The 20932-nt window shown below is 42.9% G+C and overlaps 2 protein-coding genes across 5 annotated transcripts in view; both read right to left on the reverse strand.

Moving 5' to 3' along the window:
- Nucleotides 1-5095, reverse strand: part of TMEM150A (transmembrane protein 150A) — a 74706-nt gene extending 69611 nt beyond the window's left edge. Inside the window, exon 1 of the mRNA XM_033949896.1 lies at nucleotides 5076-5095. The gene's annotated coding sequence lies outside the window, so the exon portion shown is untranslated. The remainder of the gene's footprint in view (nucleotides 1-5075) is intronic.
- On the reverse strand, nucleotides 676-20921 carry C6H2orf68 (chromosome 6 C2orf68 homolog). Of its 4 annotated transcripts, XR_004539937.1 has the most exons (7): nucleotides 20485-20921; nucleotides 18153-18268; nucleotides 16962-17113; nucleotides 13003-13325; nucleotides 5575-5698; nucleotides 4937-5132; nucleotides 676-854 (listed from the first exon to the last, which is right to left on the reverse strand). XR_004539937.1 is itself a non-coding variant. In XM_033949902.1 (4 exons), exons 1-4 carry the CDS (start codon nucleotides 20649-20651, stop codon nucleotides 13185-13187), a joined length of 576 nt encoding a protein of 191 aa, XP_033805793.1. In that variant the 5' UTR covers nucleotides 20652-20921; the 3' UTR covers nucleotides 12913-13184. The 4 variants fall into 4 exon arrangements, 1 of the variants encoding a protein (XP_033805793.1); XR_004539938.1 differs by lacking the exon at nucleotides 5575-5698; XR_004539939.1 differs by lacking the exons at nucleotides 4937-5132; nucleotides 5575-5698 and having other exon boundaries at nucleotides 677-854.
- Between the last annotated feature and the right edge of the window lie 11 nt (nucleotides 20922-20932).

The following is a 20932-nucleotide window of genomic DNA, read 5'->3' on the forward strand; positions in this document are numbered from 1 at the left end:
ATGGGGGTAAATACTAGTGCTGCCAGATTCAGAGAAAAATATTTTGATTGAATTCGATTCACCCTGTTGAATCGATTTTTCGATTCGATTCACTGTTAATGACACAGCTTTTTAAGTTTAAACATTTTATTTAACCAAGGTAATATCATATCAAAAATTCCCAGCTTCCATCCCCAGCCCCCCTTCCGATTACCAGCTTCCATCCCCAGCCCCCAAGACTCACCAGCCCCCCTGCCGATTCTGAGAACCCCCTGCCGATTCTCAGCCCTCCCTGCTGGTTCAGTTACTTACTCGACTGGATGTGGAATTGCGGGGAAGAGAGGAGAAATGCGGAGACAGCCAAAAAATACCCTTTGCTTCTGACTGGTCCGCTGCATGAGGTCTGCTCGCTCCCCCTCGACGCTCCCACGTCCTTTTGTTTCTTCTGATATAACTTCCGGTTTTGCAAAACCGGAAGTTACATTAGATGGGAACGAGTCCGGCGGTCGGCAGTGAAAAAGAATGAACTTTAATCGGGATGAATCGGTAAGTCTGTTTTTTTACAAAAACGAACCGATTCAAATCAATTCACCTGATTCGAATCGGTGAACTGATTCGAATCGTGAATTGGGCAGCACTAGTAAATACAACAAGAAAGCGCAAGTGGGGAGTGGGATAGAATATGTCAACTTTGGGACAAACAATTTTTTATTTCTATAAATTCAAAATAAATACAGAAACACATTAATAAAAACACATGTATAAAAGTCCTAGGAACGTAATGTCCTTATATTGAAAGGATCTAGCCGATGACCCGACACGGTCTGTGTTTCAGCTCCCAGGTGGAGGCCTGCCTCAGGGGTGTGTCTATAGGTCTGAAAAGAATACACTTAACATGAATAAAAATGATAAAGACTCCATAATTCAAACCAAAATAAATTAAGAGTATATGACTGATATCATTAAAAGCATAATATCAAATGGCATGAAAGTATAATAAAATAACACCAATATCAAGAAGGTAAAACATATTAAAACTGTCAATGAAGCACAGGAATTCAATGGACATAATGAACATGAAGTGAGGAACAGTCAAATAAATATAATTGTATAAATTTTTTCCCTTTACTTTGTGTAAATACAACAGTAATACAAAACAGTTTTTACTATTCCAAAGTAACCTCAGCAATCACTCAGCAAGCTCCAAAGCATGAATAATATGAAATGAATGCCTTTTTTTCCATTTACGTAACTTTATTCTCTAACCCTGCTTACTTATCCTGGGCCTGACTGCCCTCTCACATCAGCTCTGCCCCTGAGACACAGTCCTAGTTCAGGCTATTAAGCTTTTCCCTGCTCCAGGAACATACCAAACTAGTCTGATTTCAAGATATCCACAATAAATATGCATGAGATATATTTGCATGCAAATTTTTTATCTCATGCATATTTATTGTGGGTATTCTCAAAACCTGACTGGGATAAGAAGCCCTGCCTAGGGGAATACTACATTTTACCAACTAATTGTTAAAGAGGAAGTCCACCAGTTTTAGGAGAATTGAGAAACAACTGAATGCAAAGTTTTATTTATTTATTTTTTTTAAGTGTGAACTAGGCCCATAAGTTTAATTCTAAAATAACATTTTCCTTTTCTAATAAGCCTGAACATTTGATTGCTGTAGGCTGAATGATCAGAGAGAAGGTGTATAATTGTTCTATTGCAATGTGTCTAATGGTCCTGAACCATTAGACACATTGTATCTCTGTGGTCTTGTAGCTAAACCAGCAAGTTGCTTGCAGAAAACTGTCAATGTTTTCAACTCCACCTCCTTCCTAGGAACTGCTCCTGCCCCCTCAGTTTGTTTTCTGAAAGCAAGTTGCTCAGAGGTGTTTCTGATCTATTCTGCTCTTCAGTTTAGTATTTACTTGGTGGCTCAGTGTCCAGAGATTTCCACTTGTTGGTAACTCTGCCTGGGAAAAGATGCAGGCTTCACACTGCGGAAGTCTGTTGCTAGCAGGATCAGCCCCTCAGGATACCTATTAGCCAGCCTGCTGGTATTTTTTTTTTTTTATAGTGCAGGGGCTGTCCCTTTGTAGCTGCTTGCATCCCTGATTCAGTCAGGAACTTGAGCACAGGCTGTTTGGGCTAATTTTTGGCTCAGCTGAGATTAATAGTGAGCCAGCTGCATGGTCCTCCCCCCTTCACAATGAGGCTCTCCGGGGGTTGAGGGTCAGTCCAACTAGCAGCCTGAAGACCAGGTCCATCCAAAATTCTTCTCCATTTGTTCTAGCTGAGTTCCTATGCTGAAGCAGGCAAGCGTCACCTTGCACAGTGAGTAAGGCTATTATAGCCTATGGGGAAGATTTAGGGAGGGGGGGGGGGTTATCATCAAAAATTGTTTTGTAGATTTCTTCACCCCGATCCTAGCTCCCCCCCTCCTCTAAAACCCTTTCCCTGTGTTTTTTGTCCATCAGGTCTCCATGGGCCATTTTTGGTGTAATTTTCCTGGCAGCAGCCATCTTAAATTTTAAACGATCTTTTTTTACTAAAGCCTCCATCTGTCTCAAAACCCTTTGATTTTGTTAAATTCGATAGGGATGGACCCCTCGGGGCTTTTTACTCCATATTTTGCCAGGTTTGTGATAGATGGTCAGCTGAGGAATGTCCATGTCTCATATGCAGAGGTGTGTGTAGGGGAGGGGCGGGAGTCTCGGGCTCAGCTTCTTGAGTTCTCCAGGGCTGGGGATCTGCAAGAGATGTATTTCTAGGGGAAGCGACCCTTTCTAGAGCCCTCTGAAAGTGCATTACCCAAGCGTAGATGCATGGGGGTTACAGAACCCAGTAGGACTGGCAGGGGATCCCTGCCAGGGTCCTAGAGACCACCAGTCCAAATTTTGTGAGCCTGTGGAACACCTATTTGAACTACTGAGGCTCCTCTGCATCTGCTTGCAGTGCACCAGAGGTGGTGGTGCAGGGGAGCTCCCCTCAGCATGCACCCCAGCCAGTTGAGGACATAGGCTTGGACCGGGAGGTTCAGTTTGACATAGATTGGGAGGATGGAAAGTCCAATTCCATGCCACTATTATCCCAGGATGAAATTTCCCTGGCGGAGTCTGGCTCGGTGCAGGAGAACAGCTTTCCAGAAGCGGCAGTGGCCCGGGACCACGGGGATGACCCCCACGGTGTGAAGGCTTTTCAAAACCTCTGTGCTTCCCAGCGTTATTTCTACATCGCTGAGAGAATTGAAACTGGAACAGCTCCTTCATCTCAGTACTCAGTAATGAGCAGCTCTTTTACTCAGTCAGGATGCTTTCCTTCGCATCCAGACATCACTAAGTTGGTCATGGACCACTGGAAGTCTCCAGAGGGGTCCCTGCAGATGGCTAAGACTATGGCCAAGCTTTACCCAATGGCTTTGGAATTCCAGCAGCTATTTGTTCAGCTGAAGGTGGATTCGCTAGTGGCACAGGTTACCAAACACACTTCCCTGTCTAGTGAGGGCGGTGTGATGTTAAAGGTTGCACAGGACTGTAAAGTGGACATGCTCCTCAAGAGGCAATTTGAAGCTTTAGCCATAGGGATTAAAGCAGCAGTTGTAACTTCTTTGTGGCACATGCTTGCCACACATGACTGTCTCGAGCAACAGTTCCGGAGGACGATGAGGATCCCTAATTGCTCCTAGCTTGGGTGAATTATATAGCAGATGCTCCGTATGATCTCATCAGAGTTATGAGCAAGGCGTCAGCCGTTGTGATCTTCACTTGATGGATGCTCTAGATCAGACAGTGGGCAGGACATTCTATCTCTAAAGCCACACTGCGCAAGCTCCCCTTTCAGTGTCAGATGCTATTTAGCAAGGGTCTGGATGACCTGATGGCAAGTATTGTGGACTGTTGTCCCTAGGCCTTATCAGACAACAGAACCCCAGATGGCTCGGGGTCCGGGAAGAGGTAATTTTTAAGGCTCTCGAAGATTCTGTTCCTTTGCAGCTAGCCAAGTAAGACAGTGGTCCTTTCAGGGATCACATCAGAGGACCAGTGGAGGCAGGAGACAGCAGGCTGTGGGATCTCGCTTCTTTCCAGCCTCTAAGAAATCACAATGACACCAGGAAAATAGTCTCCATTCCCAGGGCGTTCAATACTACAGTTCGGCGGCGGAAGCCTCCATAGTTGGATCCAGTGGCCTCGGCAGTAAACATAAAGACGATGTGCTTTTACAGCTGGAGACACGAGCCTGGAACCAAGGGTTTGGTCGCAATGATCCAGCTGTGGCTGGAGGAAGAATTCTTATATGTGTTTCACTTGTGGCCCATACTCAGGCAAGTCATTTGCAGAATTGCAAGGCATTCAGGGTTGGTAGTCTTAGTGGCGCCCGATTGACCCCGCAAGCCCTGGTATGCAGACCTAGTCTGTCTCCAGAGGCCTGAAGGCCTCAGGCTGACGGCTCATGAGGTCCTTATCACTGTGTCCAGACTCTATTAAGAACCCAGAACACTTTGGGCTTAACGGCATGGCTCTTGAGCAGGCAGCCCTGAAGAGCAAGAGATACTTGGACGTGGTAGTCACCATTTTGCTCAGAGCTAAGAGGTTGTCCATGGTAGCAGCCTATGCTAAAGCCTGGAAACTCCCTTTCAGCGCTAATGTGCTATGGATGAGGTGGCACCCTTTTGAGATCCAATTTTGGTAGTCTTGGACTTTTTTTGCAGGAGGGGCTTCTGATGGGTCTGTTGATCAGTTCACTGAAAGTGCAGATCACAGGCCTTTCCTGTTTCCAAGTGCGGGAGGGACAGGGGCTCCCTAGCCTCTCACCCAGATGTCACTCAGTTCATTAAAGGGGCTCTTAGGTTATGCCTTCCAGTTCACCCTTTTCCCTCCTGGAATCTTAATACCATATTGCAGGTTCTCAGCAGATCACCATAAGAGTCCTTGTGTAACCTTCTTCCCTTTTGGGTCTTACCATCAAGACAGTATTCTTGGTGGTGATTACATTGAGCAAGACGAACAAGACTGAGTTGCAAGCTCTTTCCTGTAAGGAGCCTTTCCCTCAAGATAACAGGAAGCAGAGATTTCCTTATGCACGGTTCTGTCCTTCTTACCAAAGGTTGTTTCAACTTTCCACATTAATCAGGAAGTCCATCTGCCTGCTTTCTCTCCTACAGAGTTGAAGAAAAGAACATGGTGTTACATTTGTGGTATCTCAAAATTACCAATAAGATTTGTGTATTGGACCATCATTGTCCTGACCAGACATGCGAAGAAAGTGAGGCCAGTATCTAAAGCCTTGATCTCTAGATGGATCAAGATGGCAATTTCTTCAACGTATGTGGTAAGCAGCCATCTCACTCCATCAGAGGAGTTGCTACCTCTTAGCCGGAGACTAGGGCTATCTTGCCTGAGGAGATCTGTAGAGCGGCTACATGGTCTACCCTCCATACCTTCACCAGGTACTACAGGGTGGATGTAGCAGCCAGGAAAGACCTGCTTTCACGTCCTCTGTTCTGAAAGCAGGCTCCGTGGGCCCATCCTATTTTCTGGGGACTGCTTTAGTATGTCCCTATGGTTCAGGACCACTAGAAAAAAAGATTGGGTGTTTACCTCGATAATCTTCATTCTTGTAGCTGTGTCTAGTAGTCCTGAAGCCCCACCCTGTATGTGGGCATTGCCTTCCTTTTGACTTGTAATCAGTCCGGTGCTGGAGAAATCTCTGCTTTCAGGAGAGCTGAAAAAAAAAAAAAAAAAGAAGAAAGAGACCACTACAGACAGTGTATAGTCTGCATCAAGTCTCTCCACTAGATAGTGGGACATGTGAGTAGGTACGAATAGAGAATGACATGGGGACAAATTTGTCCTTGTCAGAATTCAATTTCCCTGTGAGTTTTGTCGCTGTCTCTTCCCCATTCCTGTAAGCTCTGCCTTAACTGCACAAGCCTCGGATACTTATGATTTTAAAGTGTTTGAGGCTTGTGTAGATGAGGACGGAGCTTGCAGGAAAGGGGCAGGGACAGGAAAAGAACTAGTGGGGAAGGGAAAATGAGTTCCCACGGGGATGGGGAAAAATTTCTGTGTCATTTTCTAGCTACGAGCTCTATACATTTTTGTATCTGTTTTTATAACAGCTGTTTGTATGTTATGTTTATTGGTAATGTTAGGATCCATCTCAGGATACTGAGGGAGCTCAGAGAGGTTCTGGCAGGTCCTATTAAAGATTTGTTCAACAAATCTCTGGAGACGGGAGTGGTTCCTGGGGATTGGAGGAGAGCGGATGTGGTCCCTATTCACAAAAGTGGTCACATGGATTAATTGGGAAACTACAGGCCGGTGAGCCTCACTTCGGTTGTTGGAAAAATAATGGAAGTGTTGCTGAAAGAAAGGATCGTGTACTTCCTTGAATCTAATGGGTTACAGGATCCGAGGCAACATGGCTTTACAAAAGGTAAATCATGCCAAACAAACCTGATTGAATTTTTTGATTGGGTGACCGGAGAGCTGGATCGAGGACATATGCTAGATGCAATTTACTTAGATTTCAGCAAAGCCTTTGATAAGGTTCCTCATAGGAGGCTCTTGAACAAACTTGAAGGACTGAAGTTAGGACCTAAAGTGGTTAACTGGGTTAGAAACTGGCTGTCGGACAGATGCCAGAGGGTAGTGGTTAATGGAAGTCGCTCGGAGGAAGGAAAGGTGAGTAGTGGAGTCCCTAAGGGTTCAGTGCTGGGGCCGATCCTGTTCAATATGTGTGTGAGTGACATTGCTGAAGGGTTAGAAGGAAAAGTTTGCCTTTTTGCAGATGATACCAAGATTTGTAACAGAGTAGTCACTGAAGAGAGAGCGGAAAATATGAAAAAGGATCTGCAAAAGTTAGAGGAATGGTCTAATGCCTGGCAACTAAAATTGAATGCAAAGAAATGCAGAGTGATGCATTTGGGGATTAATAATCAGAAAGAAAGGTGACGGAGTTCAAAGAAGCGTATGATGAACACAGAGAATCTAGAATCAGAAAATAATATTAAATATTGAACTAAGGCCAGTACTGGGCAGACTTGCACGATCTGTATCTGGCCGTTTGGGGGAGGATGGGCTGGGGAGGGCTTAAATGGCTGGGAGGGTGTAGATGGGCTGGAGTAGGTTTTGACGAAGATTTCGGAAGTTGGAACCCAAGCACAGTACCGGGTAGAGCTTTGGATTCTTGCCCAGAAATAGCTAAGAAGAAAATTTTTTTAAAAAAAGTTTAAGTTGAATCAGGTTGGGCAGACAGATGGACCATTCGGGTCTTTATCTGCCGTCATCTACTATGTTACTATGTAGAGCAGAAGTGACCTGTACTGAAGGGGATTCTTCCCCATTTCCCTCTTTCCAGTTACATCTTTCATTACAGTGTTGCTTGATTGTTTTTGTACAAATTGAGGGGGCAGGAGCAGCTCCCTGGGAAGGAGGTGGAGTTGAAAACATGATTGACAGTTTTCTGCAAGAAATTTTTTGGTTTAGATACAAAATCCTATGGTTCAGGACCACTAAACACAACTATAAGAAATATTATCGAGGTACAAACCTAATCTTTCTTTCAGGCACCCCTGCTTAACCTTCCTAAGTGAACAGAAGCTGACACAACCTCTACATGGTACAAAGTTAGACTTGATGTCTTGTGCACATTTTAATGCATATGTACGAGTTGCATTTTTTCACAGATTCATAATTAGAAAAAAATAGCACATATGGCAGGTATAGCAGTTTACACAAGTTCTTTCTTATATATATATATAAATATATATAAATATATATATATATATATATATATATATATATAAGAAAGAACACACACAAAAATAACAGTTAGCTACAAGAAACATTTGGAATTATATAAATGGCACCTATGTTAAGCGCTAATTCCATACCCAAATTATGGTGCAGAAACATATTCTAACAGATGCAAACTGCCAAAAAGGGCTGAAATGGCAGATCTTATTGCTCTAAATAATTACATGGACAGAGTGTCTACCCCCTCAGCCCTTTCTTCTTTTTCTGAGGGATGCAAAGGAATAACAACCAGACATACAAATTCAAGTTAAAACAATAAGGCCTTATGGAGCTCTTATTGATCTGCTAACTGGCAGAATCTGAACCAAGAGTCTCCCTGAGACATGGGCTACAGGCCATTTTATTAGCTTCATGATATTTATTAATTTTCATATGTAATTATTATTCATACATCTTCCAATTACAATACAATTACTTCATTAAGATCCAATGATAAATTGCATATGACTGCATTTTGCCACTAGGTCCATGTTTGATTCATTGGCCCTGTGATTTCTTGTCATTACTAATTTTCCCTAACATTAGCAACTCTATGATGACTTATAAATTACGTGCTATTAGTTTTGCTTCTGTCAGCATTTACATTTAGACTAGCTGAGATCATTATATCACAGGCCATATCGAGGTGGAAGATGATATCTTCTTTCTTAAAGGACCCTCAGCCATAAGAGGGCATCCGCTAAAAATTAGAGGAGTGAAATTTCATGGTGACACCAGGAAGTATTTCTTCACCGAAAGGGTGGTTGATAATTGGAACGAACTTCCACTGCAGGTGATTGTGGCCAGCAGCGTTCCAGATTTTAAAAGTAAATGGGATACGAATGTGAGATCTCTAGGGGGTAAAGTCGAGGGGTTGGGTCATTAGAGTGGGCAGACTTGATGGGCTATGGCCCTTTTCTGCCGTCATTTTCTATGTTCTATGTTTCTGTCTTGTAACAACGTATTAGCATAGGGTACAGTCACCTGTTCTAGGACACTTCTATTATCCAATCTTATAGGAAGTAGCAGCTGGGACAAAACATCTACAATATAATCTCAGTTATCTGGCACCCATAGGGATTGGTGGTGCCGGATAATTGTTTTTCTGGTTGCCTGAGAGTTACTGTAAAATGCAGTACTGTACAAGGACTGTCTGCCAGTTTTCAATTCCTTCCCTCCCTTCCCGAAGCACCAGCAAGGCAGCGGTCCTGAACTGCAAACCCTCCCCTCCCTCAAGCCCCAAAGCAGCAGAAGCAGGCGGTGGTCCTGAGACGCAAACTCCTTCATTCCCTCCCTTACCCAAAGTAGCAGCCGGTCAGCAGATATAATGCAAATAATCTATTTTTCTAGCTAATTTTAAAGCTATGTCACAGCAAGCAAATCGAATCTTATTGAATTGGAAAATCAATTCAATTGGCAAAATTGAATCAAAATTTTTTTTCCTGAATCAGACAATTCTACTGTATGCACTTAGGCCCGGATTAGAGAGCTACATGGGAACAGGGGCAACAGGAATACCACAGGGATCCCCTCCAGGCTTGCACGGATCCCATGGAGATGGGTCTGCTTTATTAGGGGATCCTGCAGGTATGGTACCTTCCTCCAGTGTTGGGTCCTATGCAGACACATTCCCTTGCACTTTTCAAGCTGCCAGCAGCCTTCTTTTGCTTCTCATGCTACCGGTGAAAACCTGTAAACCTTCCCTCTGACACGTTTTGTGTCAGAAGGCAGGCTTCCAGATCAGCCACCGGTATTGTGGAGGAGCAAAGGAACACTGCCGGCAGCCTGAAGAGAAAGGCTGGTAAGATGCTTCATAGGGTGGGGGTGGTTAGGAAGGGAGGGAAAGAGATGCTGCATGGGCTGGAGGGGTTTGGGAAGGAAGGGAAGAGATGCTGTATGGACTAGGGCAGGGTCAGCAACCTGAGGCTCTTCTATGGCCCCCCCCCCCCGACCTACCGAAGTATCTGGTAGTCCAGTGGGGGCTTTTGTGGCAGGAGCGTAGCCATTTTGCTCCTGCCTCCTTGCAACTGCCTTCTGAAATGGTTGACATGACCTCTTACAGTACTGCACAAAATGTTGCAGCAGCCATTTTAGAAGGCAGCTGCGAGGAGGCAGGAGCAAAAGTAATGTGCTCCTACTACGAAGGCCCTCGTTGGACCACCAGGTATCTCGGTAGGCCCCGGGGGGGCTAACCAATATGATGGGGAAGAATTGTTGGACATAGTGGTAGAGAGGAGGGAGGGAGAAATATTGGATATTGTGGTAGAGAGAGAAGGGTGGGCCAGATGGAAAGGGATGCAAGAGGGAAGAATGTTGGAAATGGTGGTGGAGGGAATGGAGGAATAAACGTGGCATGGTACTGGAGACCGGTGATAGAAGGAGAAATATTGGGGATGGGGCTGGTAGGGAGGGGCAAAGGATACTGCCTAAGGGCCAGGGGTTGAGAGAGGGAGAAATGTTGGACATGGTGAGAGATCTACCTTGGATCTCTCTCTCTTTTCCCACGCTCTCTTCAGCAAGGGAGGGAATGATTGGGAGAGAGATGGTGGATAGTGAGAGAGAGAGAGGGAGACATGTTGCATATGGGGGTGGAAGAGAAAGGAAGAAATGCTGTGCAGGAGTGGGGAGGGGAAAAAGAAGGAAATGGATCCAGGATAGAAGAGAGTGAGGATGCTGTATAATGGGAGGGAGGGAAGAGAGAAATGCTGGACCATGGTAGGAAGAACCAATGGACAGCAACCATTTGAAGAAGAATTTGCAGAAGACAGAAAAGCAGAAAAAAAAGAGAAACTGGAACCAACTTGATTGAAAAATAAGTCTCCAGGTAACAAAGGCAAAAAAGAAAAAGGTATAGACTGAAATATGTTAGCTTTAGGAAATGTATATAGCAGATGTCTTTGTATTGTGTTCAAAAGAAAAGGAAATGCATTTCTGGTTTTATTTCTCCAGTGTTGAAGTACTTGCTAACCCTTGTTCTGACTGGTGGGGATCCCCAAACTCTTAGAGAAACAGGAGACGACAACTTCCCAAAGAATGGAAAGAAAGAACAAACAGTGAAGGAGACTCTGGTATCCAATCACCTTTATTTTATCTCAAGACTCAAGAAAGGTGTTCACATCAGATTGCGGAGCTATATTTCATAGGACTGCATATAGGTGTTCCATTTTTGTCAAAGGATTGGTGAAGGTATAATACGTTGAAATAACTTTCAGACTCCTGAAGCAGGCCCGGTTGGGGCCGAAATATGATCATGTTGAGTCTTGAGATACAATAAAGGTGATTGGACACCAGAGTCTCCTTCACTGTTTGTTCTTTCTGGGGATCCCCAAGCACTACCAGCTGAGGACCCCCTCCAAAGGCAGCTAGAACTTTCCTCCACCAAATGTAGCAGTTGCTGGCAGCATCAATGAGCCTCTGAAGTGCCAGCATCTATGATTCAGGGACAGTGTTACTGTCTGCCAAGCTTTGCAGAAGGACCCCACCGACCACCTTCAGAGGAAGTCCTCAGCTGACATGCTTGAGGGTCCTCATCAGCTGGAGTATTTATATTTACATTAGAGGTTCTGGAAAAAACTCATTTACAAAGTATGTATTCTTCCCAATTAATATTTCTAAATTAATAAAGTGTCTTTGCTTATTTGTAAATGGGTCTCTACCAGAGCCTTTAATTCTGAAGCTTATGGGGACAGGCAGGGACTTACTTGCGGGGACAGATTCAATTTCCAGTGGGGATGAGTTTGATTTCTGTCCCCACGCAACTCTCTAGCCCATATTCTCTAACCAGCACTGTCCAAGCTCAGTAAAAACAAACAAACACCGTTTTAACTGAGTTTCAAGGCGTCTACTGGCACCTAAAATTGGCATTGGAATCATGCCTCCATAGGCACTTTAGGCTGCCTAACTCTGGACGTGGCATTAGGTAGCCTACAGCACCTAGGGAGTTGTGAATTACATCAAAGGCACTGGAAGTGTAGGCCTGGAAAACCCTGGCCTACATTTCCAGAGCCTACCTTTGCAGGAGGCACAATTCTGTACTTGGCGGCCACCGACAACAATGGTGCCAGTTACAGAATCTGGGCCTTAGTGAAAATATATCTTTTTTTTTTTTTACTTTAGTTCCAGTCAGTGACTGAAATAAATAACACCTGTTAACATTAAATTCTGAGCTTCTAGTTCTATCCTATACATGTCAATGTATTTATATAGAATAACTACTTTCGCTATTGTAAAGCTGTTCTACAGAATAATATTACACCCGATCTGTATTTTTCACTCAAAGAATAGTTAAGCTCTGGATCTTGTTGCCAGAGGATGTGGTAACAGCAGTTAATGTAGATGGGTTTAAAAAAGGTTTGGATATGTTCCTGGAGTTAAAGTCCACAGTCTGCTATTGAGAAAAGCATGGGGGAAGCCACTGCTTACCCAGGGATCAGTAGCTTGGAATGTTGCTACTATTTGGGTTTCTGCCAGGTACTTGTGTCCTGGATTGACTACTGTGGAGGATGGGCAGGGGAGGGCTTCAATGGCTGGGAGGGTGTAGATGGGCTGGAGTAAGTCTTAACAGAGATTTCGGCAGTTGGAACCCAAGCATAGTACCGGGTAAAGCTTTGGATTCTCGCCCAGAAATAGCTAAGAAGAAAAAAATAAAATAAAAAATAAAATAAAATAAAAAAAAAAATTTAAATTGAATCAGGTTGGGCAGACTGGATGGACCATTCGGGTCTTTATCTGCCGTCATCTACTATGTTACTATGTTACTGTGGAAACAGGAAAATGGGCTAGATGGACCATTGGTCTGACCTAGTATGGTTATGTACTCCTTCTGGTGTTTTTGAGGCATTATGGGAAGCTCCATCCAGAGGAGTACTCTCACCATGGCTAGCTTTTGTTCATCTCAGCTATCCGGATCCAGCTCTGGCTGCCAGGCACCTGTACAGAAGAGTTCTCTTGGTTTTACCAGTTTGGAAGAACAAGTTCTCAGAATCTATTCCCGTAGAGTAGAATAAAAACTTCTTAGGTTTTGTTAAGTCAACTGTATGATAAATGCAGCTTTTTGGGGACACACTTAAGTAAGCTTCTGTAGAATGTCTGCATTTATCTACATTATGATGAAAGAAATAGTTGCCAAAAAGTTGCTAATACTTTGAAAAGAACCAAACTCAGTGTAATGAGGTCTTTTAAATGAACTGTAACAGTGTAAAATATGCACGATACTGAATTTTACATTACCTAAAATATTCAATTCTTTACAAACTCTTCTCCAATATCCTCCACCTTTGTTCCGTTGCTTCAGAAGCAGAAAGACAATAACTACTACTCGGTCTCTTCTACTGGGCCTCTAATCACAGAAACCTCAAGACCTGCCCCTGCCAAAAAAGGTGGGGCAGAAGCTTCTTTTAGAACTACAATCCTTATGTTCCAAAATGTGTCCTCAGTGCTGCATCTGCCTCTTTGCTATTTCTTCCTGGATTCGCTGTTTGAGCATCTTCCTCATTGATGGATTGAACAGGTTCTTTCAACAGATTTTTTTCCGTCACCTCATCCGGATCCTCCTAAGGAAACAGCCAAACAAGGCAAAATAAACCCAGACCTTTTTCCACAAGCCTTCTCATCTATTGTTTTGATGTTAATATCAATTCATTTGGCTATCTCTCTTACACAGAAGTAATGTAGTCATTTTCTGTAGAGCAGACAAGCATCGAGTTCTACTAATATCACTCTGTTTAGCTATTGTAAGAGCAGTACCTGACTGTCCCCTGGGCAAACCATCAGAGAAGAAATATCACTTGGAAATTGAAAGGAATCAAAAGACTAATTACCTATTGATGTTGGTCTCCACAGAGAGCATTACCTATGAGTTCCAGAGTACCAGAATGAGAATGCTGCTTAGGTACAGCATCAGCTATCAACTATTCATGTCAAAGTTCTATCTTACTTTCCAATTTAGTGGCTCTGGATCCACAGTAGGCAGAGTATGAAATTCCAAAAGGGTTGTATGACTCAGTAAAACAATTGTACTAAATAGAGTAAAAAGTGGCACTTGTAGCTTAATTACAACAGGAGAATCTAAACAAGCTGCTGTTCCTAACTCATTATTTGATCTGTGAATAAGTCAGGTAGAACATTAAATTAAGTCTCTTACCATTTGGCCCAGAAAGTGAACCCACAATCCACCTAATTTTCTTAATTTTTAAATTTAATTTTCAACATCCACTTCAAATTTTCCTTCTTTTGTACACCCTCCTGCCGCAGATGGCGTACCAAAGCAACCTGCATACTTGCCAGCCAGGAATAATATCACTCCCAAGAAACACACGCTAAAGAATGATACGGTGACAAAATTCATCACCATTCCCATCACAGTGGATAACCGCGGGAAACCATCTCCATGTCATTCTTTAAGGAGAGAGGGAAGAATCAGAGTATGAATGGGCACAGCCACTGACCCTCAAGCCTTGTTTTGAAGAATGCTGGTGTAGAAGGACTGAGGTTGAGATAGACACTAAAGCAGTGGTCCCCAACCCTGTCCTGGAGGACCACCAGGCCAATCGGGTTTTCAGACTAGCCTTAATGAATATGCACGAGACAGATTTGCATATAAGGGAAGTGACAGGCATGCAAATCTGCTCCATGCATATTCATTAGGGTTATCCAGAAAACCCGATTGGCCTGGTGGTCCTCCAGGACAGAGTTGGGGATCACTGCACTAAAGAATGATATGGGATTGTTTCCCACGATTATCTGTGGAGACCGGAACAGTAATGAATTTTGTCACTGTGTCATTCTCTACTACACGGCTCAGCACCACTCTCCAGGCTGCCAAAAATTGCCTCAGCAACAAAAGTGAGTTTTCCCTTCCTTCTCAGGATCCAGCTTATACCTACATTGCCAGCATTGAGACTAGTTTGAATCTGCTGTGCCCCAAGCTCGGGGGCTGACCCGTAGGTAACCCTTCTAAATTTAAATACTGTTAAGCTATTTCTCTTCACAGGGATTGATGTAATAAACTGCACTATCTTTTAGCATGGCAGAGTACTTCTAATTTTCCTATGATAAGCTTATTCCCAATGTAGTAAGGGCTTTAGCATGGAAAATTTCACATTAAATTATTGCATAAAAGGAGAGCATGGTTGATCAACAAAATGCATGCAAAATAGCCAAATTCAAAATTGCTCCCAATGGTAAAGAAAAAAAAAAAGTTAAAAATTTTGCATGGTTTTTACTTCCTTTTTAGTATTTGAATCTACATTGCGGTAAAAATTCTAGTGCAGGAGCACAAGGCCAGACCTTAGATTTGAGAAGAATCTTATGCCATTTAGAAGTAAGCTGAAAACATTTTTGTTCCTTTGATGATTTCATTTTTAGAATGTTAGATAGAAGTGGGTTGATTATGGCTGGTGATTTACCGTAGGGTTTTTTTTCTTTCTTTCTTTCCTTGACTTTTCTTTTTATATTCTGGACCATTATTGTTTTATATGCTTGTGAACCATTTTGAATGGTCTATTTTGATTAGGAAAATAACATATAAATGTGAGTAAATGAATTAAATAAATAAGTCTAATGTGAAGTGCAACACTTCACCTCCAATGATTACAGTCTGAAAATAATTAATTGGAGGCCACATGAGCTTAAAGATCCCCATCCCCCAAGAATAATCCCTGGTGATTTAAGTGGTCCCCACAAACAATCCCCCTGCCCTTTTAACCTCTCTCTACATTGGGAGGCAGGAATGACATCCATTCATTCCTGCCTTCAGTGTTGTCATCTTGAAAAATGGTGATGTCTGACCCCTAGTGGTATGTTGGACTATATAGTGCTAGGGGCCAGTCTGTCAAATAAGTGCTTCTTTATTTAGCACTTGACCACCTAGCAATATGTTCTGACATACTGATAAGGGGCAGGTACTGCTGTTTTTCAAGGCCATTGCATACAGAGAAGATGCTACTCTCTTCAACCAGGACAGTATGTCAGCTAATGGTGGGGTGGGGGAAGTGGGGGGCACAATTTCAGAGACTCTGGTCAACGATCTCCCAGGGCTGGATCCCCTGGACTCTAGACAGCTTCTTTAAAAAGAAGGGTGGACGAAGTTGAGGGAATCCTTTTTTATTTTCTGTTCCTATCAAAGTATGATACAAATCTCTTTTCAGTATTTAGGAAAAAAGGGCCTTCTACTTGATTAAAAAAAATGGCATTTTGTAACAGCAGTCAGTGCACATTTTATACAACTACATACCATTAGTTTACAATTTTGAGAGGTTTTTCCCCCCAAGCATGAGTGTTAGAAAACTGTGCTCCAGAATATGAACATTTTTAGAGTTCTTGCACAGAATTACTTTGTGCAACCACAGTTCAGAGTCCAAAGTTACAGCTGAGATGTCATCTCATTTCCCTTCCCAAGATAAAGGGGAGTGTGGCCTAGTGGTTAGAGCTGCTGCCTTAGCACCCCAAGGCTGAGAGTAGAGAATGGCACGGGGACAAAGTTTTCCACATCCCCGCAGAAACTCAATTTCTTCGTCCTGTTGCTGTCCCTGTCCCATTCCTGTAAGCTCTGTCTTAACCACACAAGCCTCAAATACTTATGATTTTAAAGTGTGAGGCTTGTACAGATGAGGACAGAGCTTAGGCATTTGTGGAATGAGGCATTGTGACATCACAATCTGAGTTCTAGAATGTTGCTACTTATGTCTTTAAAGTGTTTGAGGCTAGTGCAGATGAGGACAGAGCTTGCAGGAATGAGGTAGGGACAGGAAGGGAAAATGAGTTCCCGCGGGGACAGGGAAAAATTTGTCCCTGTGTCATTCTCTAGTTGAGAGTTCAGTCCCAGCCTGCTCCTTAAGACTCTAGGCAAATCACTTAACTCACCACTGCCCAAGGTACTACAGTTAGATTGTGAGCCTACCGGGACAGATAGCAGAAAATACTTGAGTACCTGATTACTATTCAATGTATTGTAAAATACTTTGGGTAAAATCTCTTCATGAAAAGATAATAAATAAATCCCAATAAATAAAAATTGTATCATTTTGTTATGGAAGAGTAGTAATTGAGTGGGAGAGGAATAAGTTCTGGCAAAATCATACACTTGAAAAAAGGCATTTTAAACAAACAAGCCAGTCCCAGTACAGATAACTGAATATTCTTATTTAGAAGAATCCTTGATTGTCAATAATAAAAATATTTAAACACACCTTATGTAATATTACAGACGTGATCTCTCCACTGTCTGTCTTGTACTCAAGACAAAACAATTCTGACTCTGGAGGTTCTGGATCAGCACTACAACTACTTTCACTAGATTCCTCATACTCCAGGCCTGGTGCCAGGTCTCCTCCACCACCACCTGAGCACGAAAAGACAAATGGAAGGAATGAATTCAGTGAGAAATAGGAAACCAGACCATGTACTAATCAGCCATTGAATTCTCACCTGCAGAGGGGCAAAGAGTTCTATAAAGCTCAGAGAGCTATGCAAAATGCCTTTTGTTTGCAAGAACCTATGGACTTCTATTTTAGGAAATTATCCAAACTTTTTTTAAACCGCCTCTAAGCTAATTGATTTCACCACATTCTCTGGCAATGAATTACAGAGTTTAATTACACGTTGTGTGAAGAAATATTTTCTCTGGTTTGTTTTAAATCTACTACTTAGTAGCTTCATCACATGCCCCCTAGTCCTAGTATTTTTGGAGAGTGAACAAGCATTTCACATCTACCCTTTCCACGCCACTCAGTATTTTATAGAGCTCTATCATATCACCCCTGAGCCGTCTCTTCTCCAAGCTGAAGAGCCCTAGCCACTTTAGCCTTTCCTCATAGGGAAGTCGTCCCAAACCTTTTATCATTTTCGTCGCTCTTCTCTGTACCTTTTCTAATTCTGCTATATCTCTTTTGAGATACGGCAATCAGAACTGCACACAGTATTCGATTGTTGCAGTATTTGGGTCTTGCCGCATCTGAGTAGGTCGAACCGACGTTTCAGCCATCATGCTGTGGCAATCTTAGATAGATTGTGAACCCGCCGAGACAGACAGGGAAAAATTCTTGAGTACCTGAATAAATTCATGTAAACCATTCTGAGCTCCCTTGGGAGAATGGTACAGAAAATTGAACAAATAAATAACATTCTGCAAGCATAACTCCATAACACAATGCTACATTATTTTTCAGGAAAATAAAAAGATGTATGACTTTTACACTAATTCTATGCTAAAATGTTTTTCTCTGTATGCTGTTCTTCTGTGAAAGACAGTTAAGATCGTGTAATTATAATACCTCCATGCTGGTAAACAAGTGACAAATGCTAATCACCTTATAGCTTGAAATTAACTTTAATTGACTGCAAACTGACAAAGAGAGATGGGACAAGGGAAAGGGCCTCACCTCTGTGGCGAGGATGGTAGACCTGCAGGTCTGGTTTCTTCGGTCGGGAGGGAACTGGTGTATGTCTTTTCTTCTGTTTCTCCTTAGCCTGTTTCACCTCTTTGTCATAATCATCTCTGCAAGGACATGATATATCAAAAAAGATTATCACATGGGTCTGGTATCGGATATCTGAAAAGAATTAACGGCCTCCAAGTAGTAGAAAATCATCTGTGACTATTAAGCTTATGAAGTGTCAGCCTGTCCCAACACCAAGGACCTCTGAAAGGCAGGGAGAGGAAACTGTCTGGCTTTAAATAAAGACAAATTAGCAAATAACACAGATACAGTGAAAATCCAATATTAATAATGTATGACACTGTCACATAGACAGTGCAAAGTAAAGAAGAAGGCTAAAGCACAGGCCAATTATAATAAACTCAGGGGAGAAAAAAGCCTCAGAAACGGACCCTCCCACCCCACAATGGTGGCTCAAGGCAATAACCTCATTGGCATAAAAAACCTCCTCTGGAATATGAAAAGCTCTGTGCGATCGGTACACTAACGGTGGCCAGCGTTTCATAATTCTGTTGCATCGGGGTGTGACCAATCCAATCGCAAACTAATGTGGGACGCGTAAAACACGTCTCCTTGCACATTAAGGTGGCTCCCCATATCTTTTTTTTTTTTTTTTTAAATCAATTTTTATTGAACAGAGAAATAAACACAACAAAGAAGGAACAGGTTGCGCAGAAAATATACAACTCCCCCCCCCCACTCCCAACCCCCTCCAAAACCAGCCCCCAGAAATAAGGAACAACACTATGCAAGACCAGTAACAGGCAAAAACTCAATCCTGCACCACTGCAGAGGCCCGGACAGCATAAGCCAAAATACCGTGCAAACAGAGCCCTGTACTCTGATGAGCCCTGAGAAGAAAATCAAGGCTTCTCCCCCCCCCCCAAAAGAGAGAGAAAAAAACCCCCAACAAAAAACCAGCACCAAGAAGAAGAACAAACAACCAAAAGTAAAAAGCAGAAACCACAAGAAGAACAGAGGAGATCCATAGCCGGAGAGGGGCAATCCTGAGCCCCCCCTCCCCCACCGCTCAGAACAGCTCAAAGCCGCAGTGTATTAAGAATCGAACTCTGAATTCTAGAAGATAGAGAATAGATATAGTGCCTCCAAACCTGCAGAAAAAAATTTGGACTGACGAAAGGAAGCGGCTCCCCACATCTTAATGTGGAAGGAGACGCGTTTTACAAGTCCCATGTTAAAGTTTGCGATCAGATTGGTTACATCCGAGGCAGCAGAAATGTGAAACATTAGCCATCGTTGGTGTACTGATTGTCAGTCTGAAATAAGTTACAAAATTTCCTTGACCTGATCATATTGAGCTTTTATTGCCCCGCACAGAGCTTTTCATATTCCAGGGGAGGTTTTTTTTAATGCCAAAAGCCTCCGATACTGGTGTGTCAATGTTGTCCTATCATTTAGTTGTAATTGATACCTGGCATATTTATATCAGGGGCACAAAATACTGTTACTAGGACACTTAATGTATGCTAAAAAAGGGTACTCAATATGCCAAGTTACCTGTACCAGATTCCCAGTATAATTTCAGGAAACTTTAAAAATAATTCATTTTGATAGGAAGGGGAGAGTTGCCTCTAGATCTCAGGGAGTTTTTTAACTGTTGGTTGAAAGGAGTGGATGCCCTGGACTTTGTGAAAAATGTCTTGTGTTGTGCATGTGTCAAACCTCCTCCCCCCCCCCAAAAAAAAAAAAATAAAACAACCACTTTGGAGACATGATGTTCCTGATATGGACTTTATTACAAAATCAACATAGCAATCCACATAAAAACCTTCAGGACCCAGTCCGCTTTTTTTCTACGCAATGTCTTCCTTAGGGGTCCCTGCTAGTCCTGGAATGGAAAATATGAAGAAAAGCTAAATAATCCAAAAATGCAATGCACAGAGCTCCGCATAAAACCGCTACGATAGCCATATCAGGCACATCGTGTCTCCCTAGTGTTTCTTAGGCTTTTCTTGGATTTCTTCTCTGTGGACTCTCCAGGGTCAATTTTTTTTGCTTGTGGTGCATGTGTCAAAAGCTATTTTATTATTTGCACTGTGGAGAGAACAGATACTGTCTTCTATTCATTTTCATGCGCTGAGCCAGCTGGTTTACTACATGCCCCTTTTCGGCTAGTAACTGCACATTAACCCTACAGTTGGGCCGATAACAGATTTCTGCATCAGTACTTTTCGTAATTGGTGTGCCCTTACTCTCTATGTATAACTGTAAATGGACCTCATTGTCCCATCTCAAGAGATTCCTCTGGACCCACCTGGCAATCTGATTCCTGCGGATGTAGTGCACGAAACCGTGGGTCATGTCCAGCCTAGGCCCGGCCTCTGGATCCACTCTACCAGGCAGCTCCGGCACCTCCTCCCCGCCCATCGGGGAGAAACTCTGAAGAGTGACCCGGAGCTTGCCCGGCAGCTTCTCATTCATTCAACAGCCAGCGAGGTCCAGCAATCCCATAACCACCACTCACTTTTTCCCTTGCCCCCTATGCCAGGATCGTTCCTAACTACCTACCCTTACTCAATTTACCAGTCCGACGATTATTATCCTCATACAATTAAAATGGGGAAGAAACAAGGTACGTTTTCGCTTAGTTAGATTTCTTCATGGTGGCAATAATCGAAAAGAGATCCTTGAAGCACAACTTCCTGTATCAGAGGTCAAGCATCCTTCCGGATCAAAGAATCGCGATTTCTTAGAGGCAAAAA

Source organism: Geotrypetes seraphini, chromosome 6 (genome assembly GCF_902459505.1).
Source record: "Geotrypetes seraphini chromosome 6, aGeoSer1.1, whole genome shotgun sequence".
NCBI lineage: Eukaryota > Metazoa > Chordata > Amphibia > Gymnophiona > Dermophiidae > Geotrypetes > Geotrypetes seraphini.

Coding starts and splice junctions, on each gene's coding strand:
- C6H2orf68 (XM_033949902.1), bottom strand. CDS start 20,651: ATGAATGAGAAGCTGCCGGGCAAGCTCCGGGTCACTCTTCAGAGTTTC. Junction 18,269..20,484: donor CGCAGGAATCAGATTGCCAG/GTGGGTCCAGAG, acceptor ATGTCCTTGCAG/AGATGATTATGACAAAGAGG. Junction 17,114..18,152: donor CTACCATCCTCGCCACAGAG/GTGAGGCCCTTT, acceptor TTTCGTGCTCAG/GTGGTGGTGGAGGAGACCTG.